The 19,480-nt window shown below is 33.6% G+C and overlaps 1 protein-coding gene across 1 annotated transcript in view; it reads right to left on the reverse strand.

The window, feature by feature from the left end:
• Positions 1-19,480, reverse strand: part of LOC117123972 (girdin-like) — a 65,619-nt gene that overhangs the window by 43,954 nt on the left and 2,185 nt on the right. Inside the window, exons 2-4 of the mRNA XM_033270072.1 lie at positions 19,110-19,260; positions 16,403-16,488; positions 14,381-14,489 (exon numbers count right to left, since the gene is read on the reverse strand). Of these exons, the coding sequence (XP_033125963.1) occupies positions 14,381-14,489; positions 16,403-16,488; positions 19,110-19,157 (243 nt within the window). The 5' untranslated portion in view covers positions 19,158-19,260. The remainder of the gene's footprint in view (positions 1-14,380; positions 14,490-16,402; positions 16,489-19,109; positions 19,261-19,480) is intronic.

Genomic DNA, 19,480 nt, shown 5'->3' on the forward strand with positions numbered 1-19,480 from the left:
CATTAGGTCAGGTACGGTACCTCTATTAATTCCTGATGATGACATAATTAATGTCGAAATATTGAATCCCGACACGATGGCGTGCATTTCGATACTTTGAGTATGTATTATACTATCCTACCTCTATTATTACATTCAAATCTGAATTTAAAACTCATCTTTCTAACAGCTTGCTTTCTTAAACACTGTGCCTTTGATTATTATTCTTGGAATTGGCACATATAAATTTATTATCATCATTATTATTTATTTTTATTATTATTATTATTATATGGTTAGTATTTAACTTGTAGGCAGTATTCTTTAAATGTAGGAATATTACCTACAATATATTTAATATAACTCTGCAAGCATTGCTATTAGGCTGTTTTTAAGTAAAAACAATGGTGACATCATGGTATTACCGGTAATAATACAAAAGTGCTATAAGCAAAAGTGTGATGAATTCCGCAAGTCTATTAGAGTATGCATTTACAGAACAAAATGAAATATAATCCTATCCCTGAATAATATAATAATCCGAGCATAAGCATTTCACTATATCTAGACAAAGATGTTTTTAAATGAACAATGAAAGTCTAAAAAGCACACAAGGAAATTTGCTAATACAGTAAACCAAGCACAAAACATTGCTACAAAATTGTATTATTCTTTGTTATTGTTTTAGAAAGCTTTCACAGCATCGGAAACAATTATCATGGGCTGCCCCCTGATGTGTTAGGGTCCATGAACAAAAAATAGGCGGTGCAACGTTATATTGTACCTCGTTCTTGTTTGCACCGGTGCAAGTGGGATGCATGCCTCATTAAAGATTCTCAAAGATCCATACTCAAGCGAATTGAAATGATTATTTTTATTTAGTTGTTCATGACCAGTTTGTGACATAATTGGAATTTCATTCGTGTAATACAGTTATGTAGATGATTGTATTTGTACATAAACTTGAAAGTAATGGGTATCTGAATAGAGATTCTTTGTCTGGATGTTTCGTTTAATCACGTTTAGTGCCCAAAAAAATATGACCTAGCAGAACTTTCCAATTAGAAAATGATTGTTCACACATATCATTTCTGTTTGTTTTAGGAACCTGTTGCAGACAGAGTGGACCTAGGTTAAGGGAAAACAGAGTGTTCATTAACCACATAATCTGCATATCTCCCCTGGGGATGTGTTCATCATCTCCCGGGGTAATGTTTTCCCAATAAATAGAGCCCATAACTTTATAGGAAGTCACATTTCTTGAATTAGAATAACCAACGGATAAACCACAAGTAATCAGAACAATATTGACAGTTATTTTATAAACAATAAACCTAAATCTGAAATATGATCACCATGGTAATAATATTTTATAACATTTACCAAGGCTGGCCTTTGTTGTGAGCCTGAGAAAGTTTGATGAAAGCAGTATTTATACCAAAGGCACCAAGCAAAAGAGGAATTATGTAGCGATATGTTTGAGTATTTCGAAGATGGTAATAGTTTACTACAACTATTGTTAAACTTCAATCTATTGTTATGCATAATCGCAATAAATTTATATTGAGTATTGCTTGGAATTAAACAGAGATTATTCTCAGGTAAATTTAAAAGTTTTATATTTTAATAATTTGGGATGTTTCTTCTGTGAAAAATAACAATCTACTGAAGTAAACTTAACTTTGAGGATAGTTGGGAAGTGACTGAACAAGGAGACATGTTTGGAAGCTGTTAGAACAGAATACAGGAGTCATGTCAAGCAAGGGTCTCGAGTCTCCCGGAAACAGGGACGGCCTCCCACATTCCAGCAAGTATGCACAAATCTCCCAGAAAATTACCCAATCTTTGGAAAATTCATAATATTTGCAAGTTTTTATTACTTTAAATATCAATTGTCTCACGGAAATCAGTGAAGATGGGTATCAACATGTGCAGAAATATAAAATTAGATGTGTTATGAAAGATCACTTAACCAGATCTCCTGGAAATGACTTCTTCCAACTTGTGACCTCTGTGTACAGGTAATGTTGTATAGGAAGGAACATGGTTTAATTAATGTAGTACAGTACAATGGTGCTATTGTACCAGCCAATACCCACATCCTCAAAGTAATATAAAAAATAAAAACTACTAATACTACTGCCTTATACAGGAGTTTTTGTTTTTTTAATTGTATCTTATGTTCTTCAATATGCAGATGTGTGTATTATTGTAGTGTATCTGGATTTTTCATAAAAATTTTCTTTCATAACAATATTCTGTATAGGCCTACTACTATATTACACTAAAAACACTTTAAAATGAGTAACTTTGGGAGTTACCACGTTATGTCTTTGATCACGAAGAGTCCTACATGTTCTAGAGGGCGTTCTTCAAATGACGATAAAAGGCATTCGTGGCGAACACGTGCTGCGTCTCTATAACGCGTGTTCGAGTTTCGAACGTAATTTTGTTCGAGTTCTGAGCTCTATTCGATTGTCAATAGAGCGCCCCCTACCTCGTGGTAGTTGTACCCACCATGCCTAAACCGTATTTACCCGTTTCCGCCATCTTTAATTGCTACATCATGACATCGTGTGTACGCCCCTGTTGGGGGCAGTAAACACAAAAACCCAAAAAGTAATGACCTACACTTAAGGGGAGCTGGTCAGGCTGCTGACCTTGTTTATTCATTTGGTATCAATAAAAGAAAAACAATAGCTTTGTTCCTAGATTTATTTACTAAGGATGTACCTCACTTCCAAGGCTCAAACTTTCTAAAGCTAGTTGTTTTTCTCATTGTATTCTCAATAACTCCCTATAACATTCATTGGTAATGGAAAACTGTTCTGTATTTTAGCCATACAGTACTGTATTTTCCTTGGGTAAGCCTGCTTCAGCTCAACCTCTACTTTACGTCTAAATTTATCGTACTAGTCTTTCCACGGGCAAAATCCCACAATATGATTTGATGCTGACTTTAACAAAAACTTTTGCGAAAACAAGAGCGACTGCTCACCGGTCTGCATGTTCCTCACGTTTAAATACAGTTACAGGCGCAAGTTATTATATTGGGTTTTTGGAAGAGTTAATAAAGCAGAAATTTTTTAATAATTAGGATGTTTATTTGTACAAAAAAAATTATTATTTAGAATGTTCATTTGTACAAAATTAAAATATCTTAAAATTGAAAAAAAATTAAATTTCTTAAGATTTAGAAAAAAAAAAAATTGAATACCAAGACTCGATTCGTACTCACAACCTTAAGTTCTTTAGAACACATCCTTAACCGACTGCGCCATCCATGCGACGTGCTCTATTAGTGGTAATGGCAGTACTGTACAGTCCTGGCTGAAACCCCTGTTTTGTTTTGTAGGTGTAGGGGGAACCCTGGGGTTAAACTTTCAAAAAGGGTGATGAACTTTTGTTTGAAATCACCTCTAGTTTACGCGTACAAAATTTCTTGCACGTCCGTTCAAAACTGGCGATGTTGGATGCGTTTAAAGTTTTGATAACAAGAATAAGCACAGCAGTAAGGCTCTGGAGAAAAAAGTCAGATTGGCTATGAATAGGCATACAGTGCTGAAAAATTGCCTTGTGACTGACAAGGATTCCTGGGAATAATCTCAACCACACCTCAATTTCATGTTCAAGGGGGATGGGCTTACAGGGTAGCTATGATGCATAGAGTACAACCTCTCTTTCGATGCCCTTATGCATCATAAAGAACAGATCTCCAGCTGAGTATCACCCTCTACTCCTCTGGGATGAAGCTAATGACTTGTTATTGATGGTTCCTTAAGGCTGGAAATTCCAATGGATCTGTGAGTTTGTTTAGTGATGTATAGTAACAGGTCAAGTGTAATGAGGTGTCCATGTTGGACAGGCAGCTTCCTCTTTGTTGATTGATTTGATGTCACAGATCACATTTTAAACCCTTAAAAGTCCATCAAATCTCCAAATGGTCCCATGTGTAATAATATTCATAGATACTATCAATCAGCTAGTAGATCCTAGATATACTACAGATGTCATCAGCCTTTAAAGTGGTATCTTATATATAATCATGTGTTAATATTGGAGTGTTTAATGCCTATTTATTATAATAATGAAAATATTCTGAGCTCTCCAAAGGGATCTAGTTATTGTGGGCAGAGCTAATCTTGAAGTTTTCCACCTAATCTAAAGCTAACTTCATGGTCCTCCACCCACCTTTATTAACCCCCTTGTTACAACCCTGCGATTCTATCCTGTGATTGTTTACAGTACTATGCAGTCTGTTCTCAGTTGATAAGTCTACTATGATTATGTAAGGCTGTCACTTTAAATCCGATAATATATCTATTTATAGATAATAATCCTAAATCCCATTAATAAAACCCTGTAAAATTTAAAGCAAGTTTTTAGCATGTCATACAGTAGTCTACTGTACATTACAAACTCAATCCAGGCAAGATACCCACTATAAACTGTAGCCAAATATCAAAATGTGGCAAACAATGTTGAAGCTTGATGATACCCACTGGCTTAGGTGGCCCACTGAGTTAGGTCAATGAAGGTCAACCCCCATACAGTGTGGACATGTTAAAGTTATACTCACACCAGGCTTGAGTCACTTGGCTTGAACGTTAGTCTGAACATAACCTATAAATCTTGCATCAAGAATAATTAAAGAATGGCATTTCCATTTAATGAATTCTTAATGTACTGAGATCCTTACTCGGTTTAATTGCATGTCTACAATTACATCGATAAAATGTGAACAAAGGTAAACAGTCATGGAACTAACTCAAATTAAAGTGGTTGTCTCACTCATTTTTAGCCATACTATACATTCATGCCTGCTAAAAATAAATCATCCACATATTTTTATCATGATAAGGTCATGTACAAACTTTAATGTGTTACTAAGAAGTAAATACTCCAGCTCAAATTGATACTCAAAGGATCAACTGAACATGAGGTTGAAAATGAGATTGTGGTAAGGTGGTAAGTGTGCCAGCCTTCTAATCCCAGTGATCAAGGGTTTGATCTATAGAAACTTTAATCCAAAGCCTCTAATAAAACAAACAGGACAAAAGGTACATAACATATAACCTCCACCCGGATATTGGTGATATCCAGTGTCTACTGCTAAAGTTATGTAGTTTTTCTTTAAAGATTAACCTTAGACTATGGTCCCCAGGTACGTCATGCAGACACTAGCTTTCATCAGAACATAACCATCTGTCATGTAGGCCTACTGATGATACATCAACACATCTGTGAATTGGGAACACAGGTGCTAGAGAGTAATATACAGGTGGCATAGAGCCACAGTTGTCATGGTTTATATAGACTTCGGATTTGGAGAAGATTGTCGTTGACAACCATTTGTTATTGTATTGGCAGCTGACACAGTCTGCTGCTGCCAGGCTTTAGTCAAAGACAGAGTTATGATGTGGAGATTATATAACCTTCAGCAAACTAATCTGAATTTCTATCAGGATGCAGACACTCATAAGACAGTGACTAACCACCTAACAGTTAGCACTGAATGATAATTGCCAAGTTTCTACTTGTTGACAGCTACAGTGAGATAATAAATTTGTTTACCTGCTACAAAAGTAAGTCAAGGGACTGAACTTTTGCTTTACAACAACTATTATAATATATATTTAATATCAGGTGAGTTTAAGAAGATGCTAACACTACATCTATTTTCAGAAATAATTGATGCATTTAATTTCCCACGAGTCTCTGATTGGCAAGACATAACCTTGGACAAGTGTACAATATTATTAAACTTTAAAATTTAAAGTTATTAATATACAATATACATGTTTGCAAAATAAAATTTTAAAACAAATATTTGAATTAGAAGGATCTCTTATGTAGTAGACATCATAAGTAAGTGTATCTATACTTTATTTGGTATCTTTCGTTTCAAGGACTTTTTGTAATCATCTGAACAACTAGTATTACTAGGATTCTATTTGTAATGTACAAATAACAAGATGGAAGTATTTCATTTGCCCTTAGAATATTGTAGCTTGTATTGTTGTGGGTCGTTTTCCAAGCTCTTTAATGCTCTTTGCGCTTCATTTAAGGCATTATGCAGTAGGAGATATTAAGAGTGTGCACAGACGAACAGCCTACGGAGAGAGTTCACATGTTTGCTGAGAATGCTGTTCGCTCAAGTGGAAACCAATCTCTCTGTAGGAAGTTCAATTACACATACACGTACACATTACTAACTGTTCCTGACAGCTGACGTAGGATTTCTACTTATTTAAAGTTATAACATCAGAGAATTGAGCATGTATGAAATAGAAGAATTAAAATGCTTCTTCTCGATGGAATTATAAAACGTACCAATTTCATACAAACACATGTATTTGAAATTAATCTGGAGACATTTCAATTCGTATTGTTCTTGCTAATCATGGCTGCAGCGCCCCGAAGATCAATTGATGCTTGGTATTGGTAGTTCGTCAGGTATATTAAAGCTGTTCCTCTTTTGAACATGAAATGGGCCAGTGGACCAAAAAATGCAACTATAGTTACCCTTCAGACTTAGCAAGGCCAGACATGTCTAACCAGAAGTAGGCCTCACGGAGTCCAATTAAGCCTCACATAGAAGGCCTAAAGGAACTATGGTAGGTAATGAAGCCCAGGGGTACAGGTATCCCTAACTAGCATTTTGATGTTAAATTTCAATGTCATGTGGATTCTTCCTGCAACATTTTTGTTTTTCCAAGCGGATTAGTGTTTCACGCTGTATTTCGCACCGATGTGAAATGTTTTGGTCATTTTTCGTCTTTACACTGTCATATCTCAGCTAATACTTGTCAGATTTTTGTGTTCCCTTCGGTATTTAAAAGGCAATTCTTTTCTGATTGCTTTAGTATTTGTTTCAATTGTATTGGTTCAAAAAAGTCACCGTCATTTTTCACTTTTCGATTGGTGGTATGCTGATCGCCCACCGCGTAGAGGTTCCATTTTTACCTCTTTTTAGCAACTTCGTTGGCTTTAAATTACCATTTCGGCTGTTCACCAATCAAATATCCTGTTCCTCAGGGGAAAAATAAAGCTGAATATTCATAGATTCTTCTCATATAAAATATATTCCCATTGGATGAAAAAGTTCACTGTCAAAACACTGATTTCCATATGAATGAACAATCCTATCTAGGCATTTATGCCCGCGAAAATGCAAAGCTTTGGTATAGCCAAATGATAAATGACGTCTGGATTCTTAACTTTAATGCTAAACTGTAGCTTGTCATTTCTAAAGTACATTCATAAATCTCAGCTTATTATACTCATGATGGGCTTTACTTAGATGATTGTAGAATCTGAAATCGTCACAAAAATCAATTTTTTGTTATTAATACATTGTTCAACAGTAAAATGAAAGCTATAAAATGGTAAAAGAATCATTTAAGTTAAAAGTGTTTAAACATACAACTGTTTAAAGAACAATATTTGAGAATACAACCTTCAAAGTTTATGATTTTGGGCATTTGTCAAGCAGAAACCATCACCAAATCATTAAAAATTGTTGTTTTAACATTAAAAAACAACAGCGTATGATGCATAGATATATAAAGGTTAGTTTATTGACATTCCAGCATGTGTTGGCCAATATCTCTGAAACAGGATTTACGACGAGTGACTGGTTTGGCTTGTCTTTGCCACATATACGGTATAGTATATCTCATCACATGGAATTGCCCAGTGGCGAATCTAGGATTTAGTAATGGGGGGTGGATAATAGAAAGTGAGAAGTACCGAAAGGGGATGGTAGTTTTGGGAGGGGCGCCTTCACCCATTTGAGATTTTTTTGGAATTAGTGGACAGCTAGACATTCTTAGATGCCATCTGAAATGAAGCTCAGCTTAAAATAGAAATTATATGTTTACTAGAGTAGGTTATTACAGTAGTGCACATAATGTGTACACACAAGAAGCACACACACACACAAGACGAGTGACCATTTTTTTAACGGTAAAAGAAGGGGGTGGCTAGCCACCCTATTCACCCCTAGATCTGCCACTGTCAGTTAATAATATTCTATTAATTATTCGTAAATATTAAATTATCCAACATAGCCAGACTTTATAAGTACTCTTCAATGAACCTGAGATATGAGGATTTCAGTATCATCACAAAAAGATAAGGATTTGTTTTGATAGATCCAAGGTTACTTCACACCTGATGAGACAATAATCTTCAACAATGATAACAAAACAGTGTCCATGAAAATATAGCTCTACTGTATTTACTGGACCTATTTAATTTAGTAATCACACCAAAGATAATCAGATGTGGTGGCCATGAAATATAGTCTTGTGCCCCACCAATCACCTCATTAGGTTGGTATCAACTTGAAATTGAGGCAATTACATTAGGCACTTTATACAAGGTTGGATGACTAGACTAGTAGGCATTTTAAGTCAAAACAAGAGGAGAAGGGAAGAGGAAAAGGAAAGAAGAGAATAGACAAAACAGAGGAACAAATGTCTCATTCTTCTGGATCCTTCATTGTTCAAATTTTAAAGCACTTTATATGGGAAATTTCATATAAAATTTGCGGCTTATACATTGGAATATACTGTATACAATTGTAGTAACAGTAAATTGCAACTCTAAGCCTTAAAAATCTATCACTGATCATTTACAGTATTGAATAATATACATATTCATTATTATGTTATTTACTGAATTAAGACTGCATCGAAAACTTTGGAGCCGACGACACAACTATGAATTATTACTGCATACAGTATCACTTACTGTAACTGCAGCTTGAAGGCTCTATTACAGTTTCTAGCCTAACTATATTTAAACATATCCTGAAGCAAATTTAATATAAACAGAATCAAATGCAATGTACATTGATTTTTCACAACTGGGAGACACCATTGTTTTGTGGTTCTTCCCACTAATCACATTTACATGTTTTGTCAGTGCACTCAACTGGATAACAATAATCCATCATATAGATTCACATTTTATTAGGTAGATGGCCTTACAGGAGGAGCAAACTATAGTATAACCAGGGGCGGATCCAGGACTTGAAAGAGAGGGGTTCAAAATGTTTCTAAAAACCCCTAAAAAGAAAGGCGGTTTTTTTAAATTCCTAGATGGCCGAAAATTAACTTTCCCTAATTCTGAGGAGTCTTAATGACCTAAAAGTTCTTCAAAATTTAAGGTCTTCTCCCTCTTAAAGTAGGTCAGGTAATTTTATCTCATTCTTAGGCCTATACATAGAGAAAAAAAATCAAGGCATATAGGCAATATCATTATATTCCAACAATATTGAATAGTTGAATACGTAGTCTTTCTTCCATGGATCAATGAACCGAGGCCTGAAGAACGCACTTTTGAACATAAATTATTACAACGTCGAACAGTGTTTTTAATTTTATTTAACTGAAAGCTAGTTGGGCTAAGCATGGTTTGTCTGATCTGCCAACCTAAACTAGGTAGGTTAGCATGCCTTTTGAAAGCCAGGGCCTAGTAGTATCTTGTTAAGTTTCTTCAGAGGAGAGTTCGTCCGAACCCCCTGAACCCCTGGCCATCTGGATCAACCACTGATAACTGAAATCAAATAAACTATCAGTAAAAAGGGCCGTCTTTCTGAAGACATGTTTATCTATTTATGCTCTATTTACCTAAACAAACAGTGACCATAATATGGGACCACACCCATACTGATCAAGTATTACTGGTAGACACGGGATGCAGTAGGTTTCAATATTTACCTGGGCCTACTGCATCATTTAATTAACAGCATCCATGCTTTAACCTAAGACCATTTAAACAGCTGCAATTCAGTATTTAATCTACCTCCTACATTGTGGCTGAACCTGCCATTAATATGGGACCACACCCATGGCCATTAGCATCTCTTTTCACTGAGTACATTACTCAGTGGATATGGCATGAACATGTAAAAATGGATATTGAAAATGAGCTATGTATCATTTTACACAAATCTCCTAAATCTACTTCTAAATTATATTGCATACCGTACTTTACTGGAGCCATACTGTATTAACCTTAAATAGGTACCACACCCATGTTTTTCACCTGTCCATTAATGACATAATCAGTTTAAAATAGGCATGAAAACATTAAGAGGAGACATGGGCAACTGAGAATTGAGAATGAAAAGATGAAAATGGGTGCAGTAGATAGTAAGATATGTTCATATTTATTGCCTTAATATCTATTAGAAAGAACAATTATCCATTTCTAGAGTTTTTACAATATTTATTTGGATATTACCAGAGTTGCCTTCGTAATACTTAATACCACACCCTTACTCATCATCTACTCATTACTGACTCATACTTAACAAGAGACTGTATCTCAATATGGAAAAAGTTCAATGAGCACAATTGCTGTTAATTAAAACCTGGTTCAATTGCTTTCATTCATACACAATATGGATTAATAATACTATACAGAATCTATTTTTGATCTTAGAGAGCAGCTTAGCTCAGTCGGCTAATCTGGTGGTAGCCACTGTGTGTGCGCTGAACCGTGGAGATCTCTAGGTCCCCGGTTCAATTCCCATCGCTGCCTCTCCTTGTGTTTCAGCTAAAGGGCTGAAGTACAAGTTACAATAGCGTACCATCTTTCGGATGAGACGTTTAAGCCATGTGCACGTTAAAGAACGCAGTACACTCTTCGGAAAAGAGTAGGGGAATGTCTCCCGGTGTACTGTCCAATCACCACCAGAAGGACCCCACTGGAAATAAGTCTTTCTTTAGACTTTCGTGGGCTATCCTTGGTGTTTACACCGAATAAATCCAATCCAATCAGATTCAAAACTACTATTTAATAAAATTAAATAAAACAGTAAGGTACTATGGCCATATTATAAATTAGATGAAAATTTACACAACATGAAAGAAAGCAACATGGCAATTTGAAATGTATGATACTTGATTATGTATAGGCCTATTTTTAAAATTTAAAAAAAAAAAATCAGTTTTAATCCAATCCAAATCAATTTTTGTTACTAGACCTAAATTAATATCATTCATAAGCCTCAATACAACAATGATTTTGCCATCATATTGCAGGTGAGAGATGCCTGTCTCTTATACGGGGGCACCCAGCCTTGAAATTTTCACCCAGTCTAAGGATTATTTCATGGCCCTCCATCCAACATTATTAAACCCTCTTGCTTATCCTTAATATCCATTCTTATTATTTAGAGTTTACCAGTGTTATCACCTACCCACCCTTAGTTTTCTATAGTTAAAACCCCGCAGACCATAGAGTGTAATCATGTGGTGTTTCATTCTACTAATAACTATACTGATACTTCACTGAAAATAACGCATAGTTAAAAAAACCGTCTATCTCCTTCCTCAAGCTCCGTATTTTGTTAAGTACAGTTTAAAATATTTGGCACTCTACAATAATAAGTTAATTACAATATCTGATGGCAATTTATCATAGAATAGAACTAGTACCTAAATTGCTAAATTTGTAATGAAGCCATCACAGGCTATTTGTGAAGTCTATCTTGTCAACTGCTAGCAACATGGCTACCCATTAGTCTAGATATTATTTAGCATGAATTTAAAATATGTGATTGACTACTGGCTGTTATACATTTATTATTATTTTTTTTTTATTGATTGGTGAGTCATCTGTGAGCAAATTGGAATAGCCCTACGAGAAGACTCCACCTGAATATAACAATAGAGACTGACTCAGAATGAATACACTAACTAAACAGTGAGATATACTGTGTCATACAATCGTGGAACAAAAGCCTATAGATCAATAACCAGAATTATTATGGTATTGAAATAATCAGGGGAAATACATAAATCAAATAGGGAAGAAATTAAAATTAGTGATGGTATACATTCATTTATTTACTCAGATACTGTTGAATTTATCATTCTATTGTTCTTTTTTCTTGCATTAACAATTAATTTCTAGAATGTTTTACTGCATTTAGATGTAAATTATTTTGCATTTTATTTTACTTATAATTGAGAGATTTCAAGTAAACTGTATAATAAACATCTGGAAAAAAAATCATGGATAAAATTATATTTTTCCCCTTTGTTTAAATGGTATTACCTCAAACAAGGTTTATCCTATTATTATTATTTAATTAACCTTTCAACTTTAGGCCAAACATACTTCCTCTTTCCTTCTTTATACTGTATTTTATATAAAATGTTCACTGACAAAACATTACGAAAATCTTACAAAAATACAAACATACTGTACTCATAAGCAATGCTTAGGTACAGACTACAACAATTAAATGCTTTTACTGGATAACCTGCTCCAACACCAATGGTCACAGTAAGTACCTTGGTGGACTTTTGACATGGCAATGGAAATTAACACTTGCCTATTAAAACATTTTTTTATAAATTATTTTTATGAAACAAATGATTAGATATTTGCTTCACCAACATAATCCCTGGTGGTAATGCTACAAACTAACAGAGGTCAAGGGTGGCTGGGAAAATTATAACAAATTCCAAGCATGCCAACGACGCAAACGTCTAGTATAGGCCAACCCCCAGCAACAACTGTACAAATGTATAGGACTACTGGTCTAGATAAACTATAGCATTATAGACAAGAGCATGTACTGTATGCATATCAAGTTACAATACACTATAGTTTATTTCTACCTACCACTTCAACAGACATGACTCTGCTATTTACCTATCATCAATGTATGTACAACAGTATTAGTTTTGCCATTAAATTCCTGAAGATTTGAACCTAAACATTCTGACTGTGTGGACCCTACGCCACACCGCTTAAACTTACAGTTGGCTTACTTTGATATCAAGTCCCTAATGAAAACGTAGCCTAAATATCATGATCTGAGTTAACAATTTGGGACTTAAAATTCCTTATGGACTCTCTGATCTTACTATACCAAGTGATGAATTTTTCTTTGGGTTTGTTTAAAATATCCATTGGGAATTCATTCTTGATCCTCGGATTTGGTAGGTAAGCCTAATGGAGCCATCAAGTTATATTTGCAGCTCTATTCAGATTCCATCAGATTTAAACTAAAAATTCTAATATTTGTTGCAGGAATTAAAACCAAGAAAGTTATAATGTAAACAAAACAACTTAAAATTCAAAGTAATGATTATTTCATCGTTAACTATGACTATACCAATTAAAACAGTCAAATACTTATCAATGACTTGTCATTAAAAAAACTTCATCAAAGAAGTATACAGAATACTTTATCTCAACCAATCATATATAACTCCTGTTCCATCGTTAAACATTAATTATCATTATAATTAAAATTAATGGTTTACTATCCATGACAAATCACTCAATTGCTAAAGCCTCATAAACATTTAGACTACAGTTTTATATGAATTCTATAAAGTGGCAGACCCACAGGCTCAAGTCATCATTATTAGTGAGCCCATATTTATTACAGTTTGTCAGATATAAATGTCTCAAACATGACAGGTTAGGATTCATTACAATTCAGTAACCTCACTCTAAAACTATAAGCACCACCACTACCCATTATAATGAGGCAAACGCATGAGTATGACGGGCATACATTAAACAACCAACAAAAATGACTGTTTCTGTAGTGCGTAGAGTTATCATACATTATCATTCGGTTCTGAACTTTGATCTCAATAAAAAAGAGCAACCTGCACTATACTAAGGTTCAGTTGAAAGGTAGTATATCAATCAATACATAACAACCTCCAATGTTTTTATTTCTCTCCCTTTCTTGGTGAAAATCAATAGCTGATTACCACTGTTCAAGTACAGACTGCTAATGACCCTGTAGCGGAACAAGGGAGTTTCATTCTAATGAAGTTAGTTATATTTCAACATCAGTGGTTTCATGTGATGAGGAAGTAATATTGATAATAATGAAGCATTAGAACAAAAGAAAACACAAATAATAATGAATATCAGAGGATTTAAAATGAGTTCAAATGTCTTGCTACCATTACACACCAGGAAATGGCTGCAGGAACTCCTTTTCTTTGTAATAGTTATATATAGAAAAAGCTTTCAATTTCTACTTTGTATTTTTTTCATACTGAAGTTTATTCACTATGTGTGAACAAAATGTAATGTAATGAATAATGAGCTACAGGTATTTCTGCCATTAGTTAAATATTATATTCACTGTGATAAAACTTCAAAGTACATTGAAGTTTAAGCAAAATTCTATCACAAATCACTGAGGAATGATAATATTTCTTAACCATATTGTTGATGATCTGTCTTGCATGGTGTTTTTAACTTTGTCATGTTTGAAGTAAAATAAATTCAGTATCCAATGGGTGCTATTTCTAACAGATACAATGCATATTTGTTTTTCAATACTATGAGAATCATTTATTTAGGTTAATTAAGTTTCTATCAAAGCATTATTTATAAAGCATACCTGATAGTAAACTTTGATGCTCTTAAGAAGGCGATCAAGGTTCTGTATCCTCGAGTTAACTTCTCCATTCAATTCATTACTAACAGAAACATCGCTTGAACGGCAATTTCTGCAAAGCAATTAGACATAATTATTAGTTAAAAATTATAAGGAAATAAGTGAAGTTCCTTCTAATGCCATCATTTCGGAAATCAACATTCACCATTCTGTGGTAACTGTAAATGAAACATCCTGAAATATCTGCCCTTTGATTGGTTGTGAAACATTCATACTTGGCCAGGGGCCCTAAGCCCATGGTGTCCTCTTGGCACCCCTCTGGCCATTTCCTAATTTGCGATTGTTTTGCTGAATATAATAAATAAATACTGATGGTAATCTGAATTTTCAATTGTGATAAATATGTGGAAAAAGGTGGTAAAAATAATACTATGTGTTATCATTATTTTTATATTTTACACTAGATTCAGAGCATGGAATAATCTATAGTGTACTATACAAAAGCAATTGATACATTTTTAGTGATTTGATCAAAAGTTAATTTTTTACATTTAAACACTGATAAGTTTATTATCATAACCAAATGAACACTGAAATTGGTACGGTAGATTAATTAGTAATTGTTTTTGAAGGTTTTCAGCAATTTTCAATCAAAATACCGATTGAAATATTATAGGATTATCAAGAATCATGTTTCCACCACACTAAATACAAATTAGAATAGCAGAGATTTATTAATGCCTAGCAAAAAAGAGTAGCATATGACGAGGGATTAGAGTCACTCTCTGCATGTATGGACTTGATGTTAATGAAGGCTACCATATTACACCCAATCACCAGGGAAAAACCTCAGGATGTTTATTTTTGAAACAGGTATACAATACTCTAGGTACAGTATGCTTATTTTATACCTTTCCAGTTTCAACTGTTGACTAAACTAAAATTTAAAGAAATACTGTTCATTAAAATACATTAACAAAATTTGAATAATTAAATAAAATTTGAAATTTTTCCATAACACAGAAGGTTTATTATCAAAAGCAAATAAACACAAAAATATGGACTCAAAGTATTGACATCATTTTGTGGGAATATCACTCTTGTTTGAAAGTATGGTGCACACGGTAGACTATTTATATACTACGCGTGGGCTTGCACTAAAAGAAAGGAGACCAGAGCGGATGAGAAACATGTTACGGCCATATTTTAATGGATCAGAAATAAGTTACTGATATTCAGAAGTTGTTTTGATTGAGACAACTTTAGCCATATCACTGACTCATTTCAGTCTATTTTGTAAAGGTTACAAACACAGCGGAGTAGGAAGTGAAACAATTAGAGGCTCTCCTGTAAAACCTGGTGTGCACAATTTCGTAATCTGTTCTTTGAACCTAAAAAACAGCTTGCTCCCACCTTGCTGGGAATGCTTGATATAACATGCAGGTTGGACATGTGGCGGCAATCTTCCTAACAGCAGGCTTTTTAAAAATATTTTATAACATCAGATTCGTGAATGTTTGTGAAATACTTTACAAACACAACTTTTAAGCACTAGTTAGTCTGAATCGCTGTGTACCAGATCTATGTTTAATAATGTACCTTCATCTCTATTACAATATAACAGTTGTAACAGTAAGTCACCCAAGTATCAGGTATATCTACCAAGTCTTACCCCTTAGCTGATTAGGTAAGCATTATGGGAGTAATCATACACTACCAGTTGGTAGCCATACCAACATGGAATTTAATATTATCTGACGTGTGTACTCTGTCTGAATCATTGATAAGAAAATAAACTAAAAGTGAAAATGTAGAACTACTGTTACCTAATGTATAGCAAAGTGGCATGGGATATAGGCATGCAGTACTGTTCTATTTTCATTCTCATCATTCCTTGACATCCAATCAAACAGATGTTTCAAGTGTTTATTTATCTTATATGAAATTAATGATTTGTTTCTATTTTTACAAAAGTTATGTATCCCTCTGTGGTGTCTTCAACGTTCAAAGCCTTACAATACTTACATCTTTGCCATTACAGCATTCAGATACTTGCCGTCGATCAAGTTCGCATAGTTTAGCGAACCACCATCTTTACTTACAGTCTTCACCTGTTTATGGAATGAAAGACAGGAGTAAATTTAAAATAGATACTGTAGACCAGGGTGAGGATAATATGGTAAGCCTTTGTAAGGTTAAGGTGTAAAGTTAAGGGGGAAAACTGTTTTTGCAAGTTCACATTTAAGGTAGATAGACTAGGGTCAATTTAATATGATACAGCTATGTAAATATAAGGGTAAAAAGACCCAGGTAGTACATAAATCAATGGTGACCATAATATAACAATAATTGATAGGTTTATCCTTTGGTAATAAATTTGCTATATAAATATTATAGGTCTAAATGGACTGAAGTTAATATCAAACTGAATGGTGGTCATTTTAATGTTTACTGAATGAGGTGTTTACAATGCAGATCTTGCATTTAATCTAGGGTATCTAAAACCAGATAAATGAGGTGAATGACCTAATGCACTTTATTTGCCAGTTCACAGTTGTACAATACAGCACTTTCCAGGGAGTGCATAATTGTTTATATGACCAGATTGCCATGGTTACCAGATTGTTTTGGACTATGAATATCATAATGAATATGATGATGACAGTATGCAATTTATAAGGATGATCATTTTAATAATAAAAATAACATCAACAATAACAATCAAAAAAGTAAAATCAAAAGAATTTCAGCTCAAGACAATAATTGATAGGCACAAGGAGACATTTAAACCAATAAAGCTCAAAGTCCAAAGAAAGTGAAAATATATAACCGGAAGATTCATAACTAGAAAATTAACACAATGCAGGATATTAGTAATTTATTTATCTCAGCTAAAAATCAAGGACATATGGACTAGTACTATTTTATGCTAATTACTACCTTTGCAAACTCAACAAATTACCAGTAAATAGAACAACCATTACAAATAAAATGTTTCTTCTGTGAGTACAGTAATCATTTATTTTTAATTTCCAAACACAGTTTAATGGTGTGATAGCTCACATCTAAGCTGTATAGCATAATTATTTATTTAAAAGTTAGGCAAATAAATTATTTATATCAATCCTTTTAAATTTAAGTTCACATTCCAAGATGCACATTAAACAATGTTAAGTTAAAGTCACTTGATGATGTCACATGAAATATATATATAAGCTTGTGAATAATTAATGAAAGTGGTATTTAGGGCAACCGTTAATGCAAGAAAATACAATAACTACAGTATACAAAATACATTGATTAATCTGACAGAAGAGGTACAGTAGGCAAAAATTTGAAAAAAGATGCAAGAACATGCATCACAGACTTTGTATTTAACACATGTATATGAATTACTTTTAATAAATTATAAAACATATTATAAAATATTATATATAAATTATATTATTTCATTTTATCCATTAGTAATAGGAAATGAAAATGTTATAATTTATTCATAATTCTTATTATTCATCAATAACCAATGAATTATAATATACCAGTAAATCTTGTTGAGTTAGCAATTAACTGTGTTCCTAATTACTAAGTGTTAAATCTTTAATTCATAAGACTTCTATTATCAAACTGGTTGGCACACATGAATTTATTAGGCACCTGCACAATTAATAAAAAAGAAAACCATTGCTCTAGCTTGTCTAGCAATTATGACACTGGGAAAAACAAGTGTTGAAATTTAAATAAATGTACCAGTATTTGGACAAAATTGGTACATACTGTATCCTAGTTGCCAATGTGCAATGTTATTTATTGTACAGTACTCTTATTTTGTCTAAATATGGATACACAACATAATTTGTGGTCTACTCCAAAATAAAGTGCTTGGCATCGAATAATGGTTAGTGGTAGAATGCCTATTTGTTACATAGCATTATGATGATGATTAATAAGACTTCAGCTTAAGGATAAGCAATGTTAGTTGTAGCTGGTAAAATATTACACTTTGTAGAATGTAAGAAATCAACAGCTATCAAAGATAGATCCTTAAAATAAAAACTCAGAGTATACCAACACATGGAAATAGATAGATAGAAGACTGGGTTATGCTCTTATATTTCCATCATTCACTGAAGTGGTAGCCACCCATGTAATCCAGGTAAGCTCCTAATTGGTATTTATCTTTTGTATTTCTTTCCAGGTGACTACTCTACAGTAGATAATAGTTCGGGATACAACATGTGAAACTCATTTGACACCATATTCACCTATGTTTCACCTGCTTTTTATGCCACATTCAAAATTATCCAATCCAATATCTAGTACAGTACCTTGTCACTCGTAATTTTTGGTGAGAAAGACAATTTAAAATATACTATATTGGATTGGTTAAGTGAAACTCATTTAATACAACATTCACATAATTAACCAATCCAATATCCTGTCTTCAAAGTTAAAACTTGGATAGCTATAGTGTACAGTGCATTCAAATGGACAGTGAGTTTATCAATGGTGGGAGTGGATGGGAGGTGCATGGATTTGCAAAAATGTACCAACTGGTCAAGGGGAAGAGCTGAAATATAGATTTAAGATTCATTTTTCGAAGTTTTTATAAAGAAAAAAACTAATTTATACACAATGTTTGATCAGACTTTGTTTGACAGTAGTGTTAAATACTTATTTATTTTTTTAAAAGCAAGTATATCTATCATTATTATAGTTTCCAAAGGATACTTACCCACACGACAAGTGCATGCTCCATAAACTCCTCGACTGTCGTAGTCATAGTGATAACTTCCCTGGTTCTCCTATAAATTCCAAGTATTTATCCAGCCATAATAAGTTTAACAATCCAAGCAATTCTCCATAGGGAAAAATCACATCAGCTTCTAAAAATTAAATAAAAGTTGTCATTTATAGTCAATATCATTGATTGGCAGCCATTAACAAGAGACTGTGTACTAAATGTCATCATAAGAGAATTTAAAGCCCCATTCCCGGCAAAATTTCACTAAAAATTGACTTTTTTAGAAAATATGCATTTGCATTACTCCAATTATTATAAATCATGGAAAAATATTGGCATGAATTTTAGTTTTACGCAAAAGA

The sequence above is a fragment of the Anneissia japonica genome, unplaced genomic scaffold, assembly GCF_011630105.1.
Source record: "Anneissia japonica isolate Jap-2015-1 unplaced genomic scaffold, ASM1163010v1 scaffold287736_len1891122_cov214, whole genome shotgun sequence".
NCBI lineage: Eukaryota > Metazoa > Echinodermata > Crinoidea > Comatulida > Comatulidae > Anneissia > Anneissia japonica.